The 22,395-nt window shown below is 42.2% G+C and overlaps 1 protein-coding gene across 3 annotated transcripts; it reads left to right on the forward strand.

Annotated features, from left to right (window-relative positions):
* The first annotated feature begins 12,701 nt into the window (after positions 1 to 12,701).
* On the forward strand, positions 12,702 to 21,931 carry Fzd4 (frizzled class receptor 4). 3 transcript variants are annotated; one of them, XM_076846547.2, is made up of 2 exons: positions 12,702 to 13,293; positions 15,534 to 21,931. In XM_076846547.2, exons 1-2 carry the CDS (start codon positions 13,009 to 13,011, stop codon positions 16,860 to 16,862), a joined length of 1,614 nt encoding a protein of 537 aa, XP_076702662.1. In that variant the 5' UTR covers positions 12,702 to 13,008; the 3' UTR covers positions 16,863 to 21,931. The 3 variants fall into 3 exon arrangements, with proteins under 3 accessions (XP_076702662.1, XP_076702664.1, XP_076702663.1); XM_076846549.2 differs by lacking the exon at positions 12,702 to 13,293 and adding an exon at positions 13,325 to 14,698; XM_076846548.2 differs by lacking the exon at positions 12,702 to 13,293 and adding an exon at positions 14,719 to 15,131.
* Positions 21,932 to 22,395: the final 464 nt, after the last annotated feature.

Genomic DNA, 22,395 nt, shown 5'->3' on the forward strand with positions numbered 1-22,395 from the left:
AAGAATCCTATGAGATAAAAGTACAGTTGCAAATTTGACTATGGTAAATGTAAGCTACCAAGTTCTGGGTTGAATCTTCAATATGAAAAACCTAAATAAAGAGATTAAAGTAACAGCATATACATACATCCTGCATAAATTAGTTAGAATAAGGAATAAGTATGGGTGTTTCTGGTGCCACCTATTGGTCATACTATAAGATTGAACTGTAATAAAGATGTATTTCAGTAGGTTGGCAGAATACTTACATAGGATGTTAGGGCTTGCTTGAACATCATCTTTAGTCATAGCTACTTGGAATTATAGGTCAATTTTGCTATGTGATTTCTATCTTGGTTTACTCACTAACTAAATGCATAAAAAGGAATAAATAGTGAGATATAATCTCTTCAAGATTATGAACTTCAAGATTAATAAACCAATATTTAGACTCAAATAACTTTTTTGTCTCATGATTTAGAACTGCTGTTTTTGTCCTAAGGATGCCAGTGCACAGAGGCAGCTACTCCCAACTGCTAGGACAGTTGGTGAATACAACTCACAATTATCCCCTTCTTTGGAGAATTGCCCTTGGCCAAGAAGAAAGTACCTTGAGCAAAGAGGAGCTACCCTATGCCATGTGTTTGACCTCTGCAGACAGTGACCGATGACCAACCGTGGTCATGGGGATAACAAATACCAGCCCTTCTTACCTCAATGTGGAACTAACTCTGCGGTGTAATTTGTGCTTATCACTCCCCATGGGATCAGGCTGAAGTTAGACATTAGCCGAGGTCTTCTATTATATCTCTCTTCTCTTCTTGAAAAATTTAGTTTTTCACTTTACCACAAATCCCTATCTCAGGTGCTTCTTCTAAGGTACCTGACCTAAGACAAGAACTGGAAATTATTATATGCATTATTCCATGGAAAAAATGTACCTTTGCAATTATCCCATGGTAAAAGAGTATCTCATGAGAGCAAAATATCCCTTTGAATTTTGTGAATGTGGTTTCTCCAACATGCTCAGAGGTGAACCCTGAACAAGGCAGCTCTTCTCCTTAGGTGGCAAAGCCTGGGCTGAGGGACAGGAGCTGTGATACTACACTGTGGGATGATACTATGAAACATACCCTTCAAATGGCACTTTGCCTGAGTTTTCTGAGAAATTCGTCTAGTTTCAAAATAGTATATCCGTGCTGGCATAAGAGTTAGTGCTCCCAAGGGCAATGAAAAATAACCTGGAATTGGAGGACTTGAGGCTTTATTCATTGCTACATCTGCTGAAGGAACCAGGCCTTTTGGTTTGTGCTAAAGGAGAACCTTGGGGAAAGAAAATATCTGCCAGAGACAACTTTGGAAATCTCAAAAGAATGTTGGTTGATCCATGAATCCCAAAGAACCCCAAATAGAATAGATATAAATAGATCTTCACCAAGACATTATAATCAAATTCTCAAAAGTCAAAAATGAAGAATTTTAAAAGCAGCAAGTCTCTTCAATAAATGGTCTTGGAAAAACTAGATATCCACAGGGAACAAAATTGGACCCTTACCTCACACCACATACAAAACCCAAATCATAATGGTATAAAGACTTAAATATGAGACCTGAAACTATAGAACTACTAGAGAAAAGCTTCTTGACATTGATCTGGGCAATGAATTTTTGGATATGACCCCAAAAACACAAGCAACAAAAGCAAAAACAGACAAAAGAGACTGCTTCAAAATAAGAAGCTTCTGTATAGCAAAGAAAACAATCAACCCAATTCTCAACAGAATGTGAGAAAATATTTGTAAATTATAAATCTGATAAGGGGTTATTATAAAAAATTTATAAGGAACTCACACAACTTAAAATTAGGAAAACCAAGTTTTAAAAATGGACATAGAACCTAATAGATATTTTTCAAAAGAAGATATACAAATGATGAACAGGTATGTGAAAAAGTGCTCAACATCATTAATGATCAAGGAAATGAAAATCAAAACAACAATGAAATATTACCTCAGATCTGTTAAAATAGTTATCATTAAAAAGACAAAATATAATAAATGTTAGCAAGTACATGCAGAAAAGGGAACCCTTGTACACCATTGATGGGGATTGTGGAAAATAGTCAGTTATGGAAAGCAGTATAACATTCTTTGAAAATTAAAAATAAAACTACCATGTGACCCAGCAATCCCACTACATGATATATAATCAAAGGAAATTAAATCAGTATGCTGAAGAGATATCTATATTCCCATGTTCATTGCAGCAGTGTACACAATAGCTAAGGTACTAAATCAAACTAAGTGTTCATTGATGACTAACGGATAAAGAAAATGTCACACACATATGCAGAGAGAGAGAGAGAGAGGGAGAAAATGGAATATTATTCTGTTTTATATAAAAAAGGAAATCCTGTCATTTGTGACAATATGTATGAACCTGGAGGATATTCTGCTAAGTGAAAGAAGAGAGGCACAGAAAGGCAAACACTATACAATCTCACTTATATTTGGAATAAAAAATAAGTTGGTTGCCAAGGAGGTAAGAGGTAGGAAAATCAGGAGATGCTATTCAAAGGGTAAAACTTTGTTATGTGGGATGAGTAAAGTATGGAGATCTGATATATAGCACAGTGACCACAGCAAATACCATAGTATATACTGAGAAAGTTTTGATCTTAAATGTTTTCACCACATACATAAAAAGATAACTATGTGACATAATAGGTATGTTAATTGACTTGACTGTGGTATTCATTTCACAGAATATACATGTATCAAAACATCAAATTGTAAACCACAAATATATACAATTTTGTTACTTATATTGCAATAAAGCTGGTGTGGGGTAGGGGAGAAAGCTAACAGTATTTTCCAAGCCCAGTGGTAAGAACCCTCCAGTATTTAAAAAAAAATTAAGTAAATAAACTTAAATAAATCTCTTCAATTCTCACAAAACCCCTAAGATGATAAAGAAATTTTTTTGCCTTTGTTTTTATTGGAGAGAATTGCTATTGTGTAGCTTTATTCTAAGGACCAAACAGAATTCCTCATTTTCTGGTGGAAGATATTGTGCATCTTTCAACACCCTTTCCTGGGGGTTCGATGTGTTCTTTGTGTTGTAAGTGCCAAGACTTCAGCATGATGTAGTGAATACTGAACTACAAAGTCAACAGGCCTAGGTTCTAGCATACCCATGTCTAGCTAGCAGTATTTGTGTGGACAGTTAATGTTTCCTTTTCCTCTGTATCCTTATTTAATCTGCAAAATGAGGTGATGACCTTGACTCCTTGATCTCTAAGGTGTTTTGCAGTTTCAACATTCTTTGAGCCTCTACCACTTTGGCCTCGGGTAGATGCGGAAATTTAGACCTTATTAGCTTGCCCCTCTGGGGAAGGCTTCAAAGAGTCACAGAGGTAGAAATGAGAGTCATTCAACACAATGCTTTTTCTGAAAAACAATGTTTTGATAAGGAGAAAGGAGAAATGCCATGGCAGACATAAAGTGATTGGTCACTTTGCAGGGTGGGCAGGCCAAGCATTGCCTGTTCACTCTTATGAGTGAGTGATAATGTGTGGGACTATTATAAGAAGAGGAAAGGGTCTGTTTATAGAGTAATCTATGACCTAACTTCCCATATGCAGTCTGAAGCCTTGGGTCTACCTGATGGATCTTCGCTATTTACCTAACGTGATTTTCACAGCAATCCTGGTTTCTGGAGAAAGGAAGTGCAGAGAAGACAGATGTGGTGGAAAGAGCCTAGAGGCAGGGTAAGGACTACCAAGTTCTAAACCTATCTTTGATGAGTCATTCCCTCTCAATTCAGTCTCATCTTCTGTATTTGTTAAACAAGATTCTGTAGCAGATGATCTGAAAATTTCTTTCTAGGTCTGTAGTAGTCTAACAGATGTGATCAGCTGTTACTGTTTCTTTGCATGAAAACTGCTTTCTTAAAAGGCATCTTTCTTCTTGTTTTAGAATACAACAGTATAGAATAGAAATGGAACAATTGGTTTGCATTTTTTAAAATTTATATATACCGCTGAGCTATATCTCTGTCTCCAGATCTCCAGTCCTACAGTCATATATATATATACATATATACATATATATGTATATATATGTAAATAAATATGTGTGTGTGTGTGTGTGTGTGTGAGAGAGAGAGAGAGAGAGAAAGAGAGAGAGAGAAGACCTTAATAAGATGGTTAGGGCCTTGCTAAATTGCAGAGGCTTGCCTTGAACTTGTGATCCTCCTGCCTCAGCCTCCCAGGCCACTGGGATTACAGGAGTACAATATCATATGCTGCCAGGTTTGGATTCTTTTTTTTAAATTTGTTTTAATTAGTTACACATGACAGTACAATGATCTTGACATATCATACATTTGAATCAGATGGAGTATAATTTCTCATTTTTCTGAGTGTACAGGTTGCAGAATCACGTTGGTCATGCAGTCACATATATACTTATAGCAATAATAATGTCTATTTTATTCTGCTGTCCTTCCTTTCCCCACTTCCCCTCCCCTCTCCCATCACTTCTCTCTACCCAATCTAATTGGATACACTTCTTTCCCCGCCCCCTCACATCATCATACATGTATTCTGTATAACAATGAGGGTCTCCTTCCATCTTCCGTGCAATTCCCCTTCTCCCTCCCTTCCCCCCCCCACCTCTCTTGCTTGTGGGTCACCAGACCGAGCTCAGGTTTGGATTCTTAAAAGAAAAAGAAATAATAGAGGTAATAAAGGAAAGAATAAGGCAGGAAGACCTATAAGCCCATCAAATCCTTGAAGCTGAACAACAGAAGGCTACTGAAGGACAATCAGATAAAAATGCAGGTTTTTGGAAATTCCCAGGGTGCTATAAATGAGTCCTTAATGTCTACCCTTTTTGAGTGCGAAATTTTTGTTACCTTAGCAATGTATCCTACTAGACTCAATAAACAGTTGTTGATTGATTAACTTTACCATAATGATTAGGCAAGAAAGCAGCTGATTATCAAAGGCTCCTTGCAGTTCCAATATACTAGGATAAATTTTCCACCCAGAGGAAAGCTCTGGAGAGGAGAGACAATAAAGTTGTCTAAGATAGGGGTTAAACACCACACAGGATGTACAGTTACACAGACCCGTGTCAGAATAGCAACTTGCCATTTACTGAGAAACCTCAAGAAAGTTTCTTAATTTCTCACACATTGTTGTCTGATATGTAAAACAGAAGAATTATAGTACTGCCACACAGGTTTGCTCATTTAACAAATATTTACTAAGCTCCTACTAGGTTTACACTAGAGATATACTAGTGTATAAGATAGTCAATACCCTGACTTCAAGGACTTTACCTTGCAGTTAAGAGAGAGAAAATAAACAAGCAATCAAATACCTCAGACAGTGGTACACATCAATCAGCACTGTGAAAGAAATAAAACAGGGCTGAGGAGTGACCAACAGAAAGTAAGAATGAGACATGAGTGTTCAGGAAGATCTCTCAGAGGAAATAACATTTGTCAGGAAGGAACAAACACGAGAAGACCCAGGAGAGGTAGTCTAGGCAGAGGGGCTAGCAACAATACTATGATAGGAACTAGCGTGGCACAGTTTAGGAAGAGAGGGAAGGTCAAGGTGGCCAGAGTGTGGTGAACAAGGCAGAGAGTATGACTGAAGAGAAAGGGAGATGGGACCAGGTCTCACAGGTCTTTGTAGGCCTGATGCATTGGAGCAGCTTTTAAAAGATTCCTTTTGTTGTGTAGAGAACACATCCTTGGTGAGCCAGGGTAAAAGCAGGGGGGCAATTCAGGAGCCAGTTATCAAGTGAGAGTTGATGAGGGTTATATGTTCATGGCAGTGGGGATGAAGAGAAGTAATTCAGATTTAAAATAAATTCTGGAGTAATGTGGATTAAATGAAATAATGTATGTAAAGTACTTAGTATTTGGTGCTTGATAGAGACACTTAAATACTTAAGTTTGGGGTATAGACAATATGATCTGATATAGTAGGTACAGGTTAGCAAACTGGTTCAACTCATTATTTGTGTGCCACTTGGGTAGTTGAATTTGGAGCCTCAGTTCCCCATTCATCAAGTGAGGAGTGGATGAGATGAATTCTATGGTAGCTTCCAAGTGCTAACATTATATGAATCTTTTTAAAGGGATATGTCAGTTAGATCTGATCAAAGATATGGAGTCACTATGAATGAGATAGAATAAAGAATTTACCATAAGGATTAGACCTTTCAGAACTGTGAAAGCCAGTAAAACACTCTAATGCAAGGTATTACCTCTGTCTGGTGTTGTACTTGAAGACATACAGATCAGGCAGGCCTGCAGTCAAGGAAAAAAACTAGGTTTGAATTTTGGGGAATCAAGAAAACCCATAGATAAAAACCACCTCTAACCTTGATTGAGCAGGTGACTTGCAGAAGCTAGAGCTCTTAGTGACAGAACTATTCATTCATCTGGCCAGGACTTGAAGAATATGAAAGATATCTTCAGGAGTTAGAGGAGCTACAGGTCTGAGTGCTGCCCATGCCAACAGGGGAGCCAGAAGATCCAAGAAAATGTTTGTGACTCCATGGTGTGCTGGCATCTGCCACTAACTTTCAGAGCATAAAAATGCTGTTTCTCTATTACCTCCCACTCTTGTGACAATTTCTCTTGTGGTCAACCCTAGTTAGGAACCACATAGGGAAGGGAATTCTGAGAAAGATAGTTCTAGTCTTGCTACATTGACACAGTACAAATATCCTGATTCTGCTCCTTGTAGGTTGGCATTCACACACATAATTCTTTTAGCTTAAGTTCCAGATGAAAATCAACATTTAAATCATGCTTCCAGTTCACACAATACAACTGTGGCTCACAACTGAAAACATGCTATCTCTATCCCCAGGAGAAGACATAACATCTTTGGATGGTATTCATTCTTTTTTTTTTTTATTCCAAGCAAAATCACTCTCTCCTTTGATAACTTAATTCTGTTCTGGTTAATGTTGCTGAAAAACAAACCAATTTATACTTAAAGACATCAAATAATAATAATCTTGGATCGTGTGTGGCAGGAATCTGGAAAGGGTGCGGCAAGGATGGTTCTATGCTCCAGGATGTATGTGTAGTGATGATTGAAAAAACAGGAACAGCTGGAGCCAAAGCACCTACTTTCAAGACAGCTTCTTTACTTCTGGAACTGTCTTGGGCTGTCTGAAAAACTAGTTCATCTTGAGAACATTATATAGGGAGTCTGCAGGTGACCTCTCCTGCATAGTGTCTTAGAGAAGTTGGGCTACTTAAAAGGATGCTCAGATCTCCAAAGTAAGTTTTCCAGGAGACAAGTAGAAACTGGATGGCCTTTTATGGTATACCTTTAAAGTCACTTAGTGTCATTTGGTTCTGTTGTTTTCTATTGGTTCGAGAATTCATAGCTCTTCCAGATTCAAGAAGAGGGATGACACAAACTCTGCCTTTCAATGGGAGGAATGTCACAGAATTTGAGGCCATGTTTTGAAAACTATCTCCTTGTCTAGTCTAATTCATGTTTTCACATTATGTAGTTGGTTCACTCTTTGATCACTATGTAGCATCCTTTTTATTCCTGTTCATTTCTCATCATAAAATCACATGATGAAAGTGTTGTCTCTTAGAGATTATTTCATATGCCTTCTTCCCATTGCTTCCCTGAGTCTCTGGAAAACTTACATACATACCCCTCAAAGATAAGTTCACGGTTCATTTTTTCCTACAAACTTACCAAGAAGTGATTCACTGACTTAAAATTCCTTGGCTTGAGATCTACCTCATGGCATATCTGATTCTCAATGGCTTCAGATGACGATGAGATGAATGGTTGATTAGCCAATAATCCGTGATAAGAGATTATCTTCCGTTGATTCACAAAAGTAGAGAAACTCATTTGCCTCTGAATCAAAGGGTGATGTTAGCCCAAAATATTGTTCTACTGAAAAGTATTTAAGAATAGGCATTGTAAATTTTAAAAAATTCATAAAGATAAATGATTGGCAAAACATGACTTCAGAAGAAAGCTGAAAGCTGTGAACCAGGCTTTAACTTATGATCTAACTGGATGTGTTTTTGGTGGTTGCCTATACCCAGCCCATAATGAAGGCTCTCCTCTGGAAAAGCAGATCACTTATCACTTACACCATTCATTTATTTATTCAACAAATAACTACTAAGTGCCTTCAATGGTCCGGTTCTATTCTGATCAGGAGCACAATGGAGAACAGGACAAAGCCTCTGACCTCAAAGGTAATGAAAGAGACAAAGAATAAACAAGAACCTTATAATGTAGAACCTTATGTACACTAGGGGGAGAATGGGGCGAGTCCAAAGAAAAAGTACTTGCCTTAAAGAAACTTGTTTCACTTTTGGTCTCATGTTCAACTTCCCCAGTGTGACTAAAAGCTTCTTGAAGGCAGAAACCATCTTTTATAAGTCTGCATACCTGCAGTGACACATCTGTAACAATCCATCTCTAGACATCAGCTAATGGCTTGTCAAATACTGAAACAAAATGAGGTAGAGGAGGTAGAAAGTGTGTCTACATTAATTTTTGCCTCCCACAGAGGTCTTGGTTTCTTATCTCTGTGTTAAACCATCCCTACCTTCTTATGCTTGCTGAATATATGGGTAGGAGGAACTACTGGGCTTTGATTCCTTGACATCAAGATCTCAGTGGTGATGGTGCTTCCCTCCTGACTAGTAGAACAACAGACTAAGAGACTTTGGCTCTGCCAGTTAATAGTTGTTACTTAGCTTTTTGGAATGTTTGATTCCTCAACTTGGAGCCAGATCAGTGTTCCCTTCCACCTTCTTCAGTAGACATGGTTTTGTTTTTTAACTAGTTTGGGTGCAGGGGAAGACGAAGCACCCAGACTATTTATAAACTGATAGGATGTGGCGTGGCTTTCCCCTATGGTTCTGTTGTTTTCAGTAAATTCACAATACTTACGGGGTTTTAGTCCCAGCAAAATTTTCCCTCAAAAACCAAACAGGGTAATAATAAACTACTTTCTTGCATTTTCTATCAAGACAACTCTTTGTGAGTTCTAAATGTTCTGCCTAGATTCAAAGAAGCTGGTTTCTTCATGAGTGGTTGAAATAAGACTTTTCTTGGAAGCTACTGAATATGGATTAGTTGGATTGTTTCACAGGAAATAAAAAGCAGGCTCTGGGGTGACCACTTCAACACTTAATTGGGTTAGCAAAGAACTGCAAATGAGAGGTTTCCTTTAGGAGGGAAAGGATGTTTACAGCTCCCACCCCCTTAGGTGATGGATTTTAACCTAAACTCTAGTCTTTAAATGCAGCCTTTAATTTAGGAACCATTACAAGAATCTATTAGAGCAGAAAATGTCAGGTTGAAAAATTAACACATCACAGGAGTTAATTAGAACCTGGTCCCTCATTAGATGCAAATAGAGAGCCCTCCAACTGGCCAACAGCCGCTGAAGTCATGTTTGTGGCAGCTCCAAACTGGCTGCATCTTTACCACTCTTGGCTGGACCAAGGAAACTGCCCAGCACTAGGGCCAGAGCCACTAGGGGCCCAGGCCAGGGCTTTAGGTTAACTGAAGGTTCCATTCACACGTCACTATCTTTTCCTCTCAGAAATGCTGTGCATGTCACTGTAACAAAGACAAACATGCCATGCCTGTCACCAGGGGCAGTTGTGGACTGAGTAAACCACTCCATGAGAGGGGGGCTGAAGGGGCTCCAGGCTATTCAGACTTAGCCCTAAGTTGTGGTCTTTGTTTTCTTTCCACATTCAGACTGAAATGTGATTCCCCTGGCTTTCTTTTTTGGAAAATACCTAGAAAGAAAAGCTGTTGACAGGAAAAGCTTCTGACAGGGAAGGGGCTTCTTCAAGTGTTCTCATAGGAGACAGTTGCTTCAAACATGCTGAGGCAGGGATGCCAGGCCCAGAATGAGGTCAGGATCACAAAAGGGTCATCTTTACCTGTGGATTAGGCTAGGTGTTAAGCAGTTTCCTCTATGAGAGCAGTAACATACACACACACACACACACACACACACACACACAGTTTAGGGCCAGGTCCATATGCATCTGAGCCTTCTCCACCACTTACAATGTGATCTTGGGTAAATTGCTTTACTTCTCAAAATATATCTTCTCAGGTTTTGAGAAATAAATGAAATGAATGTAAGTCATGGAACACAGTGTTTGGCTCAGAGTCATGGTTCCACATGAGTTCTCTTTTATTTTTATTGAGTTGGTAATAGTATTCTTTCACCCAGCTCACATGATGTCCTCTCTGTGTGCCCTGTGTGAGGAGCAGGTCCTCCTCTTGACTGCAGAGAGTTCATTCCTTCATAAACCAGACATTTGTGCCTTTAGCAGGGAGCATGCCTCCCTCCCCTTCCTGCTCTAGGAGAAGGGCCAATTTCACACTAACTGCTTTGTTCAATGGCTCAGAATTCTGCAGGTCAGCCCGGTTGAGTAGCCCTCCAAACTCAGCTACCTCCACCTGTGATTTACCCATAATTCTCTATCTGTACATTTACCACACTGAGTGACTGATGTTTGTTTATTGTTTGTCTCCTGTGTGATCCTAGAGGATGGGGATCAGGTATTCATTTAATCTCTTCACCTGATATGTTCATCTCTGTAGCCCAAATGATTAATAGATAATTTGCTCTGTTCATCTGGCTACCTATTCTTCTGTGTAGGCTAACGGTCTTATGTGTTACTCAGCATAAGTGCTTCAAGCCAAAGATTCACCCCTACTTCTGAGTACATTGATATCCACATGGGGACTTTTTCTGGGGAAATAATGTTGATTTCCATCTTTGAAGGGCCTCAATTGGGCCATGATCTGATTGGTCCTGTCATTTTCTCTTACTTTGGTTCTAGCCTCAGTTTGCTAATCTCCTTAAGGGGCTGATATACAGCCTCCTTCACAGAGAGGTTATGACCATGACCACAGACCTGCGAATTAATTCTAGGCACAGAGCCAAACACCAAATGAAGTTGATTACATTCTTGCCCTCAGCCAAGTTGAGTTGGTAATATAAGAAAAACTAAAAATATACGACAAAATATGAGCACTACATTAATGGTACATTCCTCCAATTTATACCTACTCCCTGCTACATGCCAGAGAATCAGCTGAAATGGGAGGGTATAAAAAGCCCCAGGAAAACAGTGGCAAGTGTTGAACAAAAAGGTCTCAGGAAGAGGGTAGAAATCCCTCTACCCATATCCTCAGACTTGGCCTGCCAGAGATGTCTTTAACACGTCTGGAAAGCAGGAGGTTGTCCTATAACTGACCTTGTCTAGTGGTCCCAGAAGAAAACAAAACCCAAAACCCAACAATAACCAAGTTATTCAGCATTTACTATGTGCCATTTACTATGTGCCAGACATTGTGCAAAATGACTTACAGGCGTTATCTCAGTTAACCCTCACAACAACTGTGTGAGGTAGACTTGAACTTCCCTCAGAAGTTGGCCAGATGTTAGTTTGAGGCTTGGAGAGGCACAGTTGCTCCACCACAGTCAGGCAACAAATAAACGGTTTAGGAATCCACCTGCTGGGAGTTTCACTGGCTAACGGTAAAGCAGAGAGAGGGTGGAGCACACAAAGCCCCTGAGGTTGAGAATGCAAAAGTTAAGTTAAATGGGTACCAGGTCGCAAGATCTCCAGATCCCCAGAACCACGCAGAAACAGGATAAGAAAGAAAGGAGCGCAGGTTGTAGGGAAGTAGGGCCAGGAGGCTGGGGAAGGGAGAGTCCTGGTGCTTGTGCTTCTTCTTGCCCCCAGCACACAGGTCAAGCCTCCCCCCTCCCGCCCTCTCACCATCCCAACCTTATTTAGAAACCGTGTCCCCAAGACAGGAAGGGCGGCGGGCCGAGCAGCACGGAGCGTCCCGGTCTCATTTCCTTTTGAATCCCCCTGTGGAATTTCATTTCATACGGTGAGGAAATCGGAGCGCGAGACCCGTCGGCTGGGCGGCTGGTCGGCTGCTCCGGGACGCCTCCCCCGTTCGCGGCTGGAGACAGGCAGCTCCCGAAGCAGGTTGGGCCGAGTCTGGGGCGGGAAGAGGGGGGCCCAGCTCCAATCACTGCGAGTTGGGAGTGAAAATAGCTGCGAACTCGCGTTGTACCAGGCACCGTGCTACGCGCTTTACGCGTCATCGCTAATCCTCCCAAGTCACTTTAAGGACGAGGAACCTGACGCCGAGAGGTTGGACAATTTGTTCAAGGTCACACAGCCTAGATTTAAAGCCACAATCTGTGCAAATCCAAATTCTGTGTTCTTTGTGCACGTTTTTATGCTCGACGGGGAGGTGGCCAAGGGTCAAGGTGACAGCTGGAAGGAGGGCACGAAAGGGGGCATCGAGGCGACCTCACTTCTCACCTGGGACGGAGGGAGCGGGTTGGCTGGGCCGGAGCTACTAGGTTCCGTAGTCGCCTGGCCCCAGCACGCCTCCGGGTGGGAGGAAAACGAGCGCCGGGAAGCTGGCGGGGCGGGGCGGGGCGGTCGGGGGAGCGAGGGAGAATCGGAGAAGGGGGGCTGCGGGCTGAGGCCTGACCCTTCCAGTGGGAGAGCCACCCCGCCCCAAACCCGCCCCTCTCTGCCTGGGGCGCCACTCCATTGGAGAGGCTCTCTGTCCGTCTCGCCTCGCCACCGCCCAGAGAATCTCCAGGGCTGCGAAGGGTTGGGGTTGTGAGAGCGGCGCGGCGCTGAGTGCTGGCGGGCTTCACTGAGACGCCGAGCAGACTTCGCGGTCGCCAGGTTATGGGCTAGCTGCCTGTAGCCATGACCCTCGCAGTCTGTCCCTCGGTCTCAGCCTCGGGCGTCTGATACCCCACACAGACGCACGCAGCTGCCTAAGAGGCGGCTACTGCCCCCTCAGCGCCCTTGGCGCCTTATCACACTCTCTTCCCCAGAGCTGGGAGCAACGCGGGCAGCCGGCGCCCCCGTGCAAACTGGGGGTGTCTGCTGGAGCAGCCCCCGCCGCCGCCACTGCTGCCCCGGGCTCTGGCCATGGCCTGGCGGGGCGCAGGGCCGAGCGTCCCGGGGGCACCCGGAGGTGTCGGGCTCAGTCTGGGGCTGCTGCTGCAGTTGCTTCTACTGCTGGGGCGGGCACGGAGTTTCGGGGACGAGGAGGAGCGGCGTTGCGACCCCATCCGCATCTCCATGTGCCAGAACCTCGGCTACAACGTGACCAAGATGCCCAACCTGGTAGGGCACGAGCTGCAGACGGACGCCGAGCTCCAGCTGACAACTTTCACGCCGCTGATTCAGTACGGCTGCTCCAGCCAGCTGCAGGTGGGCGTCCCTAACCCCCACCCCTGGCGTGACCCTTTGGGCAGAGATGCCCCAAACTCCCTCGGCGGAGCTCATGCTAAATCGAGACCCCTGTCCCCTTTCTAGCCTGAGGGTTACAAAACTCCTGGAAAAGTGATTTCCAACCCCACCACCACTTTTCTGTCCCTACTTAGGGACTGGAAGCCAAAACGTTGTGTAAGTCATTTGGCCTGAGAAAGAACCCACTCTTACACCCCGCCCTTCCGTTTTTCTCCCCTGCCCACCCATGTCTGGCCAAGCCCCTAACCCCAGTGGAGCTGAGGGTTATCTTTGCCAAGGATTCCAGCCACTGCTCGGTGGGCGAGTCCTAGGCAGAGGAGCCAAATGGAGTTAAGACTTGGAAGGAGAGATAAGAAGACAGGAACTTCTCCTCCCTTCCCTGTCCCTCACCGACCTTCTTTCCTCCTTATTTTGGGGAATGAGTTATTAAATAAAAATACTGCGACCCGTTTGCTGCGGAATGACCCCTCCTTGCGGCGTCCCTCTGGTTTTAGAGGTCATACAGGAAGGAGTTAGTTGGGTTGACTTGAGTTCTTTCTCATCCTCAGGGTTGAAGTAAGATTTAGTGTTTGAAAGGAGAGACGAAGTTCCAGAAGTTAGTTTGTAGATTGGAAGATTTTTTTTTTTGCAGTCATTAAAATTTTTTAAACTTATGTAATGTGTAATGACAGAAATTGTCTTAGAATAATAAGTGAAGAAAGAATATGCATATGTAGGGTAATTGTAATCTTGCAACAACCAATTTATTATGGGGAACGACTGAAAGGAAAATTTAAAAACTTAGCATTCATTGGTTTTCGGTTGAGAAGACTGAGTGATTTTTAGAAATTTAGAAAAGAAAGCAGTTGAGGGGGAAAAAAAATAGAGATTAGTTGTCCAGGCTAAAAGCTTCAGAAATCTATGGTTCTGGCTGCAACTTCTGAGAGATAAGAAACAGACATACAGACTACTTACTAGCTGCATGTTTTTACATAGGTCATTTTAAAAGTTGGATTGTGGTTTTGGAAAGATGGATGGGATTAGACCTGTTGCTGGTGGAATATCCCTTTGGAAATTTCAGAACTTTAGAACTAGGTTATAAAAGCTTAAGAAATGATCCTCTAGCTTTCAGTTTGGAAACAGCACATATCCTGACATCAGTGGCAATTTTGTTGGAGAAACAGATTTTGCAGGGATATATATTTTTAATTACATGTATCCTGGGGAAGCAGCCAAGCTGTTTTGAAGGACAGGCCAGGATCCCTTTACATGCTGGAAAATAGTTACTTGTAACTCTAGACTTCATAGACAACATCTGTAAGGAGCCAAGGAGACTGTTTATCAATGCTGGAGGAATTGAGGACAGCAACTGGACTCTCCCCTGCTGGTATTGCAGTTTCAGGGACTTAACATTTACATTTTCCTATTGTGCTTTATTACTATTCATTGAGGAAACCCTAGCCAAACAAATCCCCAGTGACCAGAGACCTCAATCTGTATCTTATCCTTGTGTCTAACAGTGTCTCTGTTGGTATATTTTCATTTTCAATATGGGACTGATTTTTAAAAATGTAAAGAATAAAATAGAGGAAAAGAGAATATTAACAAGATATGTGTGTGTATAAATATATTTACATTACATTTATTTTTTTCTTTAATATTTTTGTTGTTGCAGATGGACACAATACCTTTATTTTTATGTGGTGCTGAGGATCGAACCCCAGTGTCTCATGTGTGCCCAGCGGGCACTTTACCACTGAGCTATAACTCCAGCCCACATTATTTTTATTTTTGAGGTGTTGAAGAAATGAGGACAAAAAGTGAGCACCCCATCACTTAAATAAATGAATTATTTTATTAGACTCTTCAACTTTTTCAAATAGTAGCTAAAAAGGAGAGGGAGATTGAAACCCAGTTTTTAAAAGTTTATTTTCTTAAGGGTTATGATGTGAAAAGGGATTATATAATTCTTAAGACCCTTCTTATTTATGTGTTTATTTATTTAATGTTCCTCTGGACAGGACTACTAGAGCCAAACTAAGTGTATAAAAGTGATGGATTATTAGGCACCCTTGTTTGAGGGCAGAGTAAACAGACTCATAGTAGGCTGGTTTAAAAGTAGATATATGTACATTGCCTGGAAGCATTCACTCAACTTTGTGCAAGCATTTGGCCAAACTTCCAAGTCATTGTTTTCTTTGTTCCTTTCGTTACTTTTCCAGTTCTTCCTTTGTTCGGTTTATGTGCCAATGTGCACAGAGAAGATCAACATCCCCATCGGCCCATGTGGCGGTATGTGTCTTTCCGTCAAGAGACGCTGTGAACCGGTCCTGAAGGAATTTGGATTTGCCTGGCCAGAGAGCCTAAATTGCAGCAAATTCCCACCACAGAACGACCACAATCACATGTGCATGGAAGGGCCAGGTGACGAAGAGGTGCCCTTACCTCACAAAACCCCTGTACAGCCTGGGGAGGAGTGTCACTCCGTGGGAACCAATTCAGATCAGTATATCTGGGTGAAAAGGAGCCTGAACTGCGTTCTTAAGTGTGGCTACGATGCTGGTTTATACAGCCGTTCAGCCAAGGAGTTCACTGATACCTGGATGGCGGTGTGGGCCAGCCTGTGCTTCATCTCCACTGCCTTCACCGTGCTGACCTTTCTGATTGATTCTTCCAGGTTTTCTTACCCTGAGCGCCCCATCATATTTCTCAGTATGTGCTATAATATTTATAGCATTGCTTATATTGTCAGGCTGACTGTAGGCCGGGAAAGGATATCCTGCGATTTTGAAGAGGCAGCAGAACCCGTTCTTATCCAAGAAGGACTTAAGAACACAGGATGTGCAATAATTTTCTTGCTGATGTACTTTTTTGGAATGGCCAGCTCCATTTGGTGGGTTATCCTGACACTCACTTGGTTTTTGGCAGCAGGACTCAAATGGGGTCATGAAGCCATTGAAATGCACAGCTCTTATTTCCACATTGCAGCCTGGGCCATCCCAGCAGTGAAGACTATTGTCATCTTGATTATGAGATTGGTGGATGCCGATGAACTGACTGGCCTGTGCTATGTTGGGAATCAAAACCTTGATGCCCTCACTGGCTTTGTGGTGGCCCCTCTCTTCACTTATTTGGTGATTGGAACTTTGTTCATTGCTGCAGGTTTGGTGGCCTTATTCAAAATTCGGTCAAATCTTCAAAAGGATGGGACAAAGACAGACAAATTGGAAAGACTGATGGTCAAGATTGGGGTCTTCTCAGTACTGTATACCGTTCCTGCAACCTGTGTGATTGCCTGTTATTTCTATGAAATCTCTAATTGGGCAATCTTTCGGTATTCTGCAGATGACTCCAATATGGCTGTTGAAATGTTGAAAATTTTTATGTCTTTGCTTGTGGGCATCACTTCAGGCATGTGGATCTGGTCTGCCAAAACGCTTCACACGTGGCAGAAGTGTTCCAACAGATTGGTGAATTCTGGGAAGGTAAAGAGAGAGAAGAGAGGGAATGGTTGGGTGAAGCCTGGGAAAGGCAATGAAACTGTGGTGTAAGGCTTAGCCAGCCTCCACACTTTCTTCATCTTGAAGTGGGGTTGTCCACATTTCTGTGGAAGTGCAACTAAAAGTTTTATGTGGTGAATCTCAGTTTGAACAAACTAGCAACACTTAAGAGATCCCCATCAACCCACCACCCCTCACCCCCACCCCAGCATCATAAAAAGCAATGATCTTGCTGCAGACTTTGAAATTATCCAAAATAGAAAAGCCAGTTAGAGGCTTGCAAAGCTGTGAAAAATCAAGATGTTGATCACTTTAGCAGGTTGCAGCTTGGAGCATGGAGGTCCTGCCTAGATCCAAAAAGTCCAGGGTGATGCTGTTTTTCTCTACTGGGTGGGATTTGAGTGTGAGTTGGTAACTTGCAGGGAGAAAGATTAATTTTTAAATCCTTTTAAATTCTAAATACTAACTAGGTCTTTCAGATAGCAAAGTGATCTATAAACACTGGAAATGCTGGGTTCAGAGAAGTGTTACAAGAGTTTTATAGTTTGGCTGATCTAACATAAACATCTGTGGTGCACTGTCTTCTGTTTAGAACTTTGTAGATTGCACTCCCAAGAGGTGGTGTCAAAATCTTCCAGTGCCTTTGTCATAAAACAGAATTGTTTGAACAAACAAAAGTACTGTACTAACACACTCAAGGTATCCAGTGGATTTTTCTTCTCTTCCTCTCTTTAAATTTCAGCATCTCTGTTCTAGGCTGCTGCTGTTTTCTTCGTTTTACACTAATGACCCCCCAAAAGTTATTTTTATAGGAATATTTGCACTGCAGCATGCCTAATGAGGAGAAAAGGAAGGGTGATTCACGTTCTGACAATCACTTAATTCAGAGGAAAAAAGAGATTTACTAAGTTGACTTACCTTAGCAACCCCAGAGACCTCTTGCATTGAGCAATGGGGACTTAATATATTTTACTTTGTGTGATTGCATCTGTGCAGACGCCAGTCTGGAAGAGCTAAAATGTTAAATTTCTTGGCAACTTTGCATTCACACAGATTAACTGTGTAATTTGTGTGTGTCAATTACAATTAAAAGCGCATTCTTGGACCATGACATAGTATACTCAACTGACTTTAAAACTATGGTCAACTGCATTCTTAGAATGATAGTGCCTTTTTTCCTTGGCATAGGAATGTTATCAGAGTCTGGTCTACTTACCACCATGGAGACTTATTCAGTTTTGTAAAGGGAACTAAGGACAGCTAATCCAACTACTTGGTGCATAATTGTTCCTTAGTAATTGGCAAAGGTTCCTTATAAGATTTCATTGGAGGCAGTGTGGCCTGGAGTATTTATATGGTGCTTAATGAATCTCCAGAATGCCAGCCAGGAGCTGGATTGGTTAGCAGGGAATAAAGTGTAGACCATATGAAATGAACTGCAAACCCTAACAGCACAGGTCTTAATTGCCTTTTGCAGAGGTATCCAGAGCTTTTAAAATTTATGCTTTACGTTTCTCACAAGGGGGCACCCCCTAGCAACCTATCAAAAATTCCAGTTCTTTTAAAATTGTTAACTGGCCTTTCTCTTAACTCGCCTTAGGCCTTCTAATCACCAGATCTCTGGGACAATTTGTTGTCAGTGTCACAGGTTGCTCTTCTTATAACTCATACATGACGTTTTGCTTCAGCAACTGCTTTGCAATGACTCATTTATTAATCCATGCCTTTTAAAAGGTCATTTTTCTTTTTCTATTGCACTCTAAGTTCAGAAACATTTCTAGGGACTCAAATTCCAAATAGGTAATCGAACTCTGAAAATAAGCATGGCTTTTTTGTTTGAGCTTTATACCAATGGTTTGATGTTTCCCTTCCTTCTTTGTTTTTGTGTATAATTGAGCAGTCTGAGATCCAGATGCACATAAAGTGCATTATGTGTTTGGAAGAGAAAGTCTTGAGACTTTTTAGATAGAAACTTTGTGGGCCTGGGTGGCCCCTGCTGCTTCATGTGATCTGAGTACCTAGGTTGGACTTCAGGTTAGAGCTATAGGAGCATGAGAACTGATCCCGGGAAGCGCCAGTGTAATTTCATCTGATTGCATTGCCTAATGTAAAATGTGAACTCTGTGCTGCTTGCAGATAGTTCCCATAGCTGTCCAGGACCCTGGAGCATGCACCCAGGGGCAGAGCCTGCCCTTACTCACGCTCCGCTCTGGTGTCTGGGGAGTTGTGCAGACATTCTGGCCCAGGAAAAAGAAGGACCATGCAGTGGGGGAACTGGCCTTAGTGTTAGAGTAGAGGGGTTTGTTATGTAGTATTCTTTGTAAGACTTTAGTGATTTTTGTGACCAAGACAGAACCTAGCAGAGGGATGGGCAATATTGGTCAATGATTAAATAATAATCCTAACAATAAAAGGGCACTTAGGTGAACCTGTACTACTGAGTTCTGGAGTAGTGTCCTGACAATGTTTTGCAGTTTCACTGTCTATTCCACAAATCTCTTGCCTTCTCAGGAGAAGGCACATTTGATCAGAAGTAGCCATAGGTGCAGACTGGATTAGTAATGTTGGCAATGCAACAGGGTTGCAGGCCTTTCCTTTCACATTCCAGACAATGGAGTGTTTACAGTTTCAGGAAAGGAACTCTGTGACTGAGGAGTCAGTTACCAACAAACTTCAAGTGACTCCGTTGCCTCTTAAATTGATATTTGTTTAAAAAATAAAAGTCAATTATCAGCACATTTATTGAGTGCCAACTGTGTGTAAAGCCCTGTGTTAGGCGCTTGGGGATGTCCTGGGAGATAGGCTGTGTTTGTCTAAGGGATGTATTAGGGTGGGGATGCACTTGGGTCTGCTAAACTTTGCTATTGGTTTTTTGAAGGACTTGGGGCCTCTGGAATTCACATCTGTTTTACTGTTTCCTTCCCACAAACCTCTTCTTGGGTCCTTCTACCTTTAACATATCTCTTATCTGTTCCCAAGATTCCTTCCAAATCAATTACAGGGGTTTTGACAAAAAGTATCAACTTTGCTTCATGACAATTTCCATAGAAATCCCCAAGGAAGACTCAGAATAGGCTATAAGGAAACAAGCTCCTGCACTAATATAATTTTGGGGGTAGGCAAGTCAGAGCTCTGGGTGCTCCCTGGGATTTGTGTAGAAATATTTGAAGACAGTGTCTTGCTAGAGGAAAAGTTAGTATTTTTCTTTCTCTGAAATTTAGTGTAATAGGTATGCTTGTAGCTTTCTACAAAAATCCCTCAGTCTCCAGAGATTTTATTAAACAGGGCCAAGGGCACCTCTGTCCAACCTCATCTCTGGCAGACTCCTTTCTTTGGCTTATACAGGCTAAACCTCAGGGCAGAGGAACATGGAGTAGGGTAGAACTGGCCAGAACCATCCGGTTGAACTACTTGGTTGATTCAGATCCTTTTTCCTTAATGGAGACCCATTTCCTGTTCACTGAGACTGTTTCTGAACTGGCAGCTTGCTTAGGGGCCTGAAACCTGAGAAGGGGTGACACTTTTCATTTCCTTAACACGCTTTCTGACTTTCCTTTCCCTGGTCATTCCTTCACCTGCACTTCTGCATTAGATGCTGAATTGTGATTCTGTTCAACAACCCCAGCTGTATGTCTCTGGACCCCTTCGGCCTCCTAGCTATAAAATTAAGCTCTTTTTGTGATAGAACCAGGCTGGAACCTGACGACACAAAGATGAACTCAACACACTCACCCTGAAGGGACAGGCTCAGTTTAAAAAGATTTTGCCAGGAAGGTGCAATCTTTGGCAGCAGTTAGGAAAGGGAGCCACGTAGAGCTGGAGATGTGGCTCAGTGGTAGAATGCACAAAGTGAAGCATAAGACCCCGGGATTGATCCCCAGTGTTGGGGGAAAAAAAGAAAAGGAGCCAGAGCACAGATTTTGGAAGGAGCCTTTTAAAATCTTTCTACATCCTGAATTTCATTCTGTGATGGAAGGCACTGGATAGAGTTGCTATTCTGGTCTATCATAGAAGTCTGACAGTTCTCCATGTTCCTTTATTGTACTTCAGAGTCCCTGTCTAGGTTTGCATCATATCTGGCAAAGGACCTGGGTTATCATTTTTCCTCCATGGCTAGGTCACAGATCTTGGAAACTACTAGGAGAGCATTTTGCTCCTACCTGGAAATAGATCCTAGAAGCTTAAATAATGGATTTTTGTTTCACTGTAGCCTGGATAGAGGTTTTCTGTTGTTGCCTCTTGCCATACATATGTGCAGTAATAGCATGCTTGACAGTACCAGAAGGGAAGTGAGCCACAGATGCCCCTCATATGCCTCTTCCCTGGCTAGCCTAGTTGCCTTGATAGTTGCCTGTTTCTGCTTTACCTATTTCCTTTCTTTGCATCAGCAAATTCCTAGTATTCATCCAGGCAATTTATAGAGGGCCTTTTGGGGGTCCTGTATGAGCCATATCCTCAAAGCTTTTGTACCTCCTTGATCTCCGATAATATTCAGTCCATGACCACTGTCATACCCCATAAGGCTTCTGAAAAGGGTGGAAGCAGCTCTGTCCCACAAAGGTTTGTTCCATCTTCCCTCCCAGGTGGTGAAAAGTTTCCAAATCCTGTTAATAGGCTTAGACTCTGACTTGGCTGTGTTTTGGAAGGGGTAAGCTGCTTTCTAGAGCTCTCCCAGTGAGGCATGTCGGTGGTTCTGAATTTCTTCTACCTCACAGGGTGTTGTGAGGCTTTAGAAGGTCTAAGCATGAAGACCCTTTGAGTTCTTCATAAGAAAGATGTTAACTGCTATTCTCAACCTGCTTTGTGCAGCAGTCAAGCTAGTTGGTCTGGGGCCTTTTCTTGGATCCTTATGCCACCCCACAGCTCCAGAAACCTGGAGGCCAACCTGGGGGATTTTCAGATGTTCCATATAGAGGTACCTATATATGTAACTCCTTCTACACTTTCCCTGAAAGAATTGCTGAATTTCAAAGGAAATGGACCCTGCTTTTAAGGATGTACAAAAGTATGTCTGCATTGATGTCTGTACTGTAAATTTCTAATTTATCACTGTACAAAAAAAAAAAAAAACTTTGCTATTTAATTTTTGTATTAAAGGAAAATAAAGTTTTGTTTATTAAGTGGTGTGTGATTTGGTGTGTTACTGAAGTGTGTTGTGGCCCCTGGGAAGCACACATACTCAGCAATGAGAAATAGAGGATCCCGTTTGCAGGACAGATTGAGAAATGCTTTCCGAGAGTCTCTTTGTTTCTTTTTTTGCTAGTGCTATTTTTCCCCTCTGGGATTTCTCCTGGGTCAGCAAACCCCCACAATCCAAGGTCAACAGAATTTATTACCACTGTGGTCATCAGTAGCACTCAAGTGGATCACATGATGCTTTGGATGTAACTGTAGCTCTCAAGTTGTTATCCCGATGACACCTTTCTTGGCATTTTGGGGGGTGGCCATCTTTACCTTCCCAGTCCCACTGACTTAATTTGGTGGTCAGGAAAGTTTTCTTATCACCACTACAGCTTCAATCTTCCAGAAAAGGGAAGTCTCCCCCCAACCCTATTTAAATTCCTTTTAACTTTGAATTTTTACC

The sequence above is a fragment of the Callospermophilus lateralis genome, chromosome 2, assembly GCF_048772815.1.
Source record: "Callospermophilus lateralis isolate mCalLat2 chromosome 2, mCalLat2.hap1, whole genome shotgun sequence".
In the NCBI taxonomy this organism is placed as follows: domain Eukaryota; kingdom Metazoa; phylum Chordata; class Mammalia; order Rodentia; family Sciuridae; genus Callospermophilus; species Callospermophilus lateralis.

Excerpts from the sequence above, each read along its gene's own strand:
- Fzd4 (XM_076846547.2), top strand. The coding sequence starts at position 13,009 with ATGGCCTGGCGGGGCGCAGGGCCGAGCGTCCCGGGGGCACCCGGAGGT. Across the intron at positions 13,294-15,533 it reads GCTGCTCCAGCCAGCTGCAG|TTCTTCCTTTGTTCGGTTTA; the intron begins GTGGGCGTCCCT and ends TTACTTTTCCAG.